This window comes from Topomyia yanbarensis, chromosome 3 (assembly GCF_030247195.1).
Source record: "Topomyia yanbarensis strain Yona2022 chromosome 3, ASM3024719v1, whole genome shotgun sequence".
Taxonomy (NCBI): Eukaryota; Metazoa; Arthropoda; class Insecta; order Diptera; family Culicidae; genus Topomyia; species Topomyia yanbarensis.
The window spans coordinates 372790608-372798773 of NC_080672.1; the positions used below are offsets into that span (position 1 = coordinate 372790608).

The following is an 8166-nucleotide window of genomic DNA, read 5'->3' on the forward strand; positions in this document are numbered from 1 at the left end:
TCTCATTGACAATCTTTAAATATTTGATTCAACGTTAATCGATATTGGGCAGGTGTACTGCGAAAATGTTGATTGCACTACTTATTTCTCTGGGTAATGGCTGTTTTTAATCTCTGTGTAGAGTTTGTTGATCGTGATGAAAATAATTTAAAACATTTTTTTCCCTGATTAGAAAATTCTCTGCAGGCATGTTATCTGTTCCAAATATTATTGTTTGCTGCCATTTTAAAATCATATGGTAGGTGTTAAGTCAGACAGGACTAAGTGACAATATATTGATTTCGAGAAAAACGAGTTTAAAGTTTCAATCTCAGCATACTCTACGTTATAATTGGAAATTAATTTTTGTCATAATTCTTGTTTATTGTTACATATTTTAAATTTGGCAAGAGTTTTATGTAACTGAAGAAATTCTTTATCCAGTGCTATCTCACTTTTTGATGCTTTGCGACTTAGTCCGGTCTGACTTAACACCGGCCATATAGTACTTAAATATTTTCAAGTATTCCCAAACATTCACCCTTCAATGTTATTTTTTGGCAGGCTATTTGCACCTGCAGCGAGCGAAGTAAAATTTTTGCTACAAAAGGTTTAATTGACAAAACGGAATATCTCCAGAAACATCTTTTGTCATTTATGGAACATTTTTGTCATTTAGTGGAAACCAAAAGTTATAGCTGTTTAAAGTTTAAGTGCTCTACAAATACCATAAGCGTGAAAGGGTTAAGAATTGGAAAAAATATATTTTTTATATTTGGAAAGCTGAGCTGTTTTGATGTATATATGGTACGTGACGATTTTTTGCAGTAATTATTTTATTTAAAAAATTACTGCATACATGTTTTAAACAGTGATTCTATAATTATCGATAATTATTGTAACACTTAAATTTTCGTAACCTTTTCCACATTAGACCGAAATTAACCAAGTTTTGCTCAGTTTCTCTTTAAAGTGTATAGTTCACATCCGCCCAGTCGTGCAGTTGTCATTCTCAGCGAGATTTCGATTGAAAAGGAAGGGGACGTTCACGAAAGGATTTTTTTTCCAGCCTCCTGGCAAACCTATACCATCATATGGAGTTTGACAGCGACCAACATATATGGGGCGTTATAGCTATAAAGCCCCAAACAAAGAATTATGTTCTATACACGATATTCAAGCATTCTACACGATGTTTTGCATCTTGTGGGATGATTTAATACCATATTATTCAGAAAATCAACATTAGTAACTAATTACAGCTTTTAATCATTCGATTCAAAATTAATGTTTTGATTTTCATGGCAGTGATGCTGGCTGTACAGAGACGTCGTCCTTGACAGGGGGCTGTTTTATTCACTCACATGCAAATCTCTGGGTTGTCGCATCGCGCCTTGGGATGATGGATATACATCATTCGATCGTCTTAAAAGTCTACAGAAGGTTCCAGATACGGATGACAATGTGTACAAGTTCAGGAACAACGCGTAAAAAACGGCTAAAAATCTGGATGTTTCGCAAAGTTTCGTAACGGGAGCCTAGAAATCGTCCAAGTTAAAAACGTACAACGTGCAGAAGTTCCAATATCGGGACGAACACCAGCAGAGTGTTGATAAAACGCTGGCCCGAAAACTACTCGACGCGACGCTGCTAACGAAGTACCGATGCTGCGTCATTGATGATGAGAGCTACATCAAAGTGGATTTCAAACAGTTGGCGGGACAGGAATATTACCAGGGCAAGGTCAAGCTTGCCGTGGATGATCGCTTCAAATCGAAGAAGCTTCCAAAATTCGCTTCGATGTACCTGAAAATGGCAAATGAACTGAACAACCAACGGCACCATGAACTGCGTGCTTCCAAAGACGTATGTTGCCGTTTTTGATACAGCATGATCGAAAACCGTTGGTTTGGCGTCATGCCACTATTCCAAAAACATACAGCAGTGGTATGCATTTATTTCGGTGTATTTTGTCTGGAAAGTAACAGGACTCCGTTCTAACGAAACCTATTGGGCCATGAAGAAGCGCGAACTTCGGAAGCCCAAACAAGCGTTGAAGAAGGAAATGATGAGGAAACTTTGATAAGAGGAAAGCTACTGGATGAGATAACATTGCCATTAGGAAGATGACCAAAAACATTGGCGAAGTTCAATGGGCCGTGCCTGCTCACGAAGAGCTGGAAAACTACGGTGCGCATGGTTAACAGAAGATTAATGTCGTTCCTGTAGAAGAACGATTTATTGGGCAATCGCCAGTTTTCATTCTAAGGCTCCCTTCTAGACTCGCACAGTGTAGAAGCACAATAAATCGTTCTGCTTTAGGCATAATTAAGACAAGTAAACAATGTACCGATCGTTTTTTTCTTTATTCAGTGCACAAACAGCTAGCCCCACTGTGGACTAACTGTGCTGCTATTGACTTTTCAAAATGTCCCGTAAGACCAGCTATTCGGTGTACCATTAAATTTAAAGTACAAATGGAGTTCAATCCGGAAGAAGTTAACACACTTCACTCTAACTGCATCATATTTCACATCAAATGCCAATTATGTTCAAGGACATTATCCAAGCGGAGTCATTCGTTTCGCGGAACAATATGCAGCATACCGCTGAATGCGGAAACGATCGAAATCAGCATCATCGTATATAATGACAATGACTCTATAGAAATTCGCTTACATGACTCCGCGCACCATCGACATCGTGATTAAAAATTACATGTCAAGATACAAAGAAGTGGATTGCGTCACAGCTGATACTTGGAGGTACTTCTTCCCGAGTTTTTCAAAGGATGTTCGTGTGGTGAAAATGCGTCCGACCAAACCAATCACTTCATACATGACCATTACATATATGCAGTTCGACCGAAAATGGGACTTTTAATCAGAGAACGCTGGTCACGCACCCATGGCAGATTCCCACGTTCCAATTCTGTAATGAAACACTACACTACAGAAAACCTTGCGCAGAAGCAGCTAAGGAAAGTCCGTCTACACACTTTATTTTGTTCCACTGAATCCCAGCTTTTGTGTAACTTACCGAGTTTTACATAGCCGAACACACAGTTAATGATAGCTTTTACCGAGATCTCGGTAGAAGTGACGTTTGTTTTGCTGAAACTCGGAACATATATCGCTGAAAATCAGCAACTTATAGCAACTTTGCTGAACTATCAGTTGAAAATTTTTACTGATTGTTCAGCTGTGTGGAAATTACAGAAGTGAATTGAGTGTGTACTACAATCAAAAACAGCGCCTGCAAACACAATATCCACGGATCTGATAGGAACAACTATTCGCTCAACAACAACTGTGCCCAATATCTCGAAGCCAACAACCAGTACCACCAACAAAGAATCGAACGAAGAAGAGGACAGATTCACAATAGCGATATCAATAAGAACAAAAAACCAAACAAGAACAGTCGACCGTAAACATCAACAAAACAGTACCGATGACGAATCAAGAAAGAAGATCTCAACACGTTGCGTCAATAAGACCCAACGACGGTAGTTAGAAGCGGACCCTACACGACCAGAAATATTGACAATAAATCATATTATGATCAATATATTAATGGTGTAAGGTGATCTTGAAAATGTTGATTCTGTAGAATTAAAATAGGATTGATAGATTGAAGCAGTCTTGTCAATATATTTATTGACAATATTTCTGTCTCGTGTAGGGTCCGCTAGATGTCATTTTTTCATTTTGTAAAAGCATGAGATCCACAGCACAAGTTATTTATGCTAACGCGTTGAGCCGTGTCAAATAAACAAAAAAACAAATAAGAAAAAAATTTCAGTCGGCTAAATACTCTGAACCAACATTTAACTTGTAAGAAATCTACAAGCGGAAATCGGCTGTCGGTCGATGGTAAAACTCAGCAACATAAAAAAAACAGCCATAAGTGTACCGAAATACACCATTGGAACACTATCCTACCAGGGTGATTGACCTTCTTTAGTTAGAGAGGGAGATTTATGGGATAAATGTAAATGTAAGCAGGCCGGGCCTCACACTTCGATAAACTCGGTCTTATCAGCAGATACGGCTGCAATTGGCCTCGTCATCTCCCACAAATCAGTGAATGTACCAGCTGTGATCTGCTGCGACGCAATGTCCGTCAGCAAAGCCTCAAAATAGTTATAGGACCCCCGCACTCACGGCGTCGAAGAAAACGGGAAGGACGATTAATTAGCTGCATTTTGATCGGACTAAATAGTCGAATGACGTCAGGGGCCCTATTCTCACAGTCACGTCACTTAGTGACTAGAGCAAAATTTTCTTCTAGTCACTAAGTGACGTGGCTGTGAGAATAGGGCCCAAGAACGGAGCATGCAACACTCTCCAGACTTCGTCCACGATACTACCGCTCACACGATTTATCGCTTCCCAGTGAAGCACTTGTTGACTTACCTGAAGTTCCAAAACCTACGTAAACGCTACCAGCTCCTTCATCGTTTATCATGGACCGGTAGACAAGTAATTCGTTCTGTATTTCCTCTAAAACACCGATCTCTACGAAGAAATGAAATTGGATTTAATTCAAGCGAGCCCTCTGCCTCACCACTAATGCCGCGGCCCATAGATAATGCTCCTCCATCTATAATCGGGTCCTCGAAGAGCAAGGCGCTCACAACCTGAGACGAGACATGCAAATAGCAAAAAATCGAACGTCAAAAATGCAGCCAGGGGGTACTGTCAAATGCAGCTAGTCCATTTAAACTATGTGAAGCAAAAAAGAGGCTATGTGAGACGAACGATTAAATGAACAGAAAAAAAAGAAAAAGAAAACATCTATCGGCAAGTCCCGTACCAGCTACCAACGACCCGCCAAGAATGGTCCTATTGGAAAACAGTACCAAAAATAGCACGTCGTGGATTCCCATCCTCATCAACTTTCAGATGCATGAGAGGTTACTAGCGGCCCACTCCAAATAATACTACGTCACTGATGTATTATAATCGTAGACACAATGTTTCAATGTTTTTAAACATGTAAATCAACAAACTGTTGATGATTGATTAGGCTAAAACCTTTCTCAATTAATCCAATAGGGGCCGATTTCTTCACCCGCGCCTAACATTGAAACCAGGTGTAACGAACCATCAACCTTAGTTTAAAATAAGCAAGGGTAAAGAAAATAACTAGGTTTAACGCACTGGTAAACATGATTGACCAGATAAGCGAGGATGAATAGATTAGCCATTAATCAATGTTTTAGGACAATTCGAGGTTTTTACGTTAATTTGTGTTTGTGTAAGCAAATTTTAACTGGCGACCATTTTTTTTTCTAACAAATAGCAGAGTGTTAGGAACTGTAGCTCCCCCTCTAGCTAAGTATCTGGAAAGAAAGAACCTGTAGTAATAGTCGATGAAAAGTGATTATTTCGTGCGCAGCAAAATCCGTCCATCGCTACATTCAATATTAAAATTCGGCTAAAAACTACTATGTAAGATCGGGTATATTTTTGTTTGGTTTTTATGCTGAAGGTGTTTTAAGGTTCAACGGAGAAAGCTTGGAAAAGCGGACATCTTGGAAAACGAAAAAAGTAGGGGGGCCTTGGGTAGGGTATTATTGATTGATTTTCATGAAGATTTTTCCAATGATGTGAGGAAAAATTGCTTTTTTCGTGTTCCAATATGGCCGCTTTTCGAAGGTTTCTCAGTTGAACCTTAACCGACTCCGATAGATAAGTACCCAATCCGATTTTTACAGTTGAAGTTTATATCAAAACTTTACATTCTAATCTGTTTAAAGCTGCTTTTATGAAGCCTGTTCTGTTTCTCTCGACGTTTGTTTTTTGTGCTCTTCAAAAATTCAACAAAAAATATTGCAAACCATATTCTTCTCTTATAATATTTGCAGGTGACGCCTCCAAAGGGGACCAACAGCTGGTGGTATCAATGGAATTCAACGGTGTCCAGTATGAGGGCGTCCTATTCGCTAACCCATCGACCTCCCCCAACTCCTCGTCCTTGCTTACAGCAGCAGCAACAGCATCAGCAAAAGCCAGTAGTAATGCTAAAATGAACCATGGTTGCAGCAACAACCCAGCATCCTCCCCGCTTCTAGTAACGGCGTCCGGACCAATGCCACTGGGATCACGATCTTCATCATCCCCGGCTGGCAGCATTAACAGTAACAGTTCCACCTCGGTAGACTCGCCTGGCGGATCGTCGATTATTTCACCGGCCAAAACCACCAGCTCTTCGATTGGTGCGGATGAAACAATGGCAGCGGTGGCTGGTCTGAGTGGCCATCAACCAGCACCACCGCCAGTGATTGCGCCGAGACCGCTGGTGTCCTAAGCGCAGGCACGCGCCTTTTTACTACATCGCATCGTTTGCTCCGACGAGGCGTTTCAGTTATTTTATCTCGCTACCTGCCAGGAGAGGTAGCAAATCTCGCAATTCACAACTATCTATTCGAGCTCTCGAATTTTGCATTTTTTGTGCTATTTGAAAACGGGAATTCGTTTCTGTTCTTAACGAAACCACTAAACTTTAGGTAATGATTAGGTTAAATTTTAGAGCAAAATGACTAGAAAGTTTTATCAGTGTAAAAGCATGCGCGCGGCTGAAAGTGATGTTAGGTCGAACCGACAGGTGGCTTCCTGCCGGGAATGGTGCGTTTTTTCGCTGAGCTTCGAATCGGTTTTGGGTTGGTGTCTCGACTCAACGGTTCAACGGTTTTTACACACACTGAGCAGAAAGGAATCACTTTTGAACCAAAAATTATTTTTAACTTGTTTTTATTGGAAATGGTCTTAATCGAAGAAACGAACAGCAGAAGAAGTGGTAGGCGAGGTGTATATGTGAAAAGCTTATGATAGATAGATGAGCTAGTATAGCTTAGCAGCACACACGAGTAGGCAGTTAATGTTAGAGAAAAAAGATGTGATTATTTTTACTTGAGTTTAGAGTTAAACAGGCAACTATTCGAGACTGTAGAAATGCAACGAATTTTTCTTTCCGTTTAACATGTGTCGCATTGGTGTTTGTGCAAATGTAAGTTCAAATACATTGCAGTATGTATGAGTAAAATTTAACCTACTTAAGAGAAGGTAACCCGATCAAACAGAAACTCTCTTACAGTGCACGTTTATGACAAAAAAAAAATGGAAAATTGTAAATTTAATAATTGATCGACAATTTCACATTTCAACACGAGTTTAGGTAACATCACTTAAGTTTCAGTTTAAGTGAAAAAAATGGAAAATTAACAAAACGAATTTTTCGCCTGTTATCAACTGTATGCAATCGTTTCTCATTTATTGTATGAAACAAAAAAATTACAAAAAAACGAATACGAAAATATCTCTTGCAATATAAGTTAAGACAATTTCAAATCAATGACAAAAACACACAAACAACAAAGTTTTAAAAACAAGAACAAACGTGTGTATCTGTAGTTTTTTTTATAGTATCCCTAGTGGAGATAGAGATGCATAGATTTTAGTTATGTGCTAACTATTTTGTGCTCTTGATTGTAGGTATTTTTATCATTTTTTATGTTTATTATTATATGTTCCACTGAGACGAAGAATGAACAAGTAAACTATTTAAACTAGATTGATGATACCCACTAGCAGTAGTAGTAGTAGTAGTAGTAATAGTAGTAGAAGTTACAAGTTAGCGTTTAGCAGAAAAGACATGACCGCTTGCAAACATCACAGACAAACAGATTCGTTAGTGAAGCTTTAGAATCCAAGTCACTTTTATACACATACACGTCACACGGACACGCATACGCAAACCCACACAAACACACATCAGCTAGCTGTAATAATATGGTATATATGAAGAACAAAACATAATCGCTTTTACTCTGTCCTTAAATGGTTAAAGTAATCCTATTTCCTTCACGTCGTAGGCGAAGGAAGGATACTTTTTATTTGAATGTGGAACAATTTGATCTATAATATAGAAAAATGTTTTAAAGTAAACCGCCGATGGTCTGAGTTTGTGTTTTCCGTTAGCTGAATATCACTGCATTGTATTGTTATTGTTGATCGGCTATAAACGTGGTATGATGAGAGTACATTTTGGAATTATTCACTCATTTCTGCGTGCGATTTCATACGGCTTCACCTGACATGTCGTGTGCAGTTGTATCATTTGAACGCATTCGAACTGGTTCTTTTACTTAATGAACAATGCATAGATTCAGCTGTTGTTTTT

At 39.0% G+C, this 8166-nt stretch overlaps 1 protein-coding gene across 5 annotated transcripts in view; it reads left to right on the forward strand.

Annotated features, from left to right (window-relative positions):
• The window catches only part of LOC131688433 (protein dead ringer), a 364954-nt gene extending 357018 nt beyond the window's left edge, over positions 1 to 7936 (forward strand). For all 5 annotated transcript variants that reach the window (XM_058972658.1, XM_058972653.1, XM_058972655.1 and 2 more), the window contains exon 10: positions 5852 to 7936. In XM_058972658.1, coding sequence (XP_058828641.1) covers positions 5852 to 6294 — 443 coding nt within the window. In that variant the 3' untranslated portion in view covers positions 6295 to 7936. The remainder of the gene's footprint in view (positions 1 to 5851) is intronic.
• Positions 7937 to 8166: the final 230 nt, after the last annotated feature.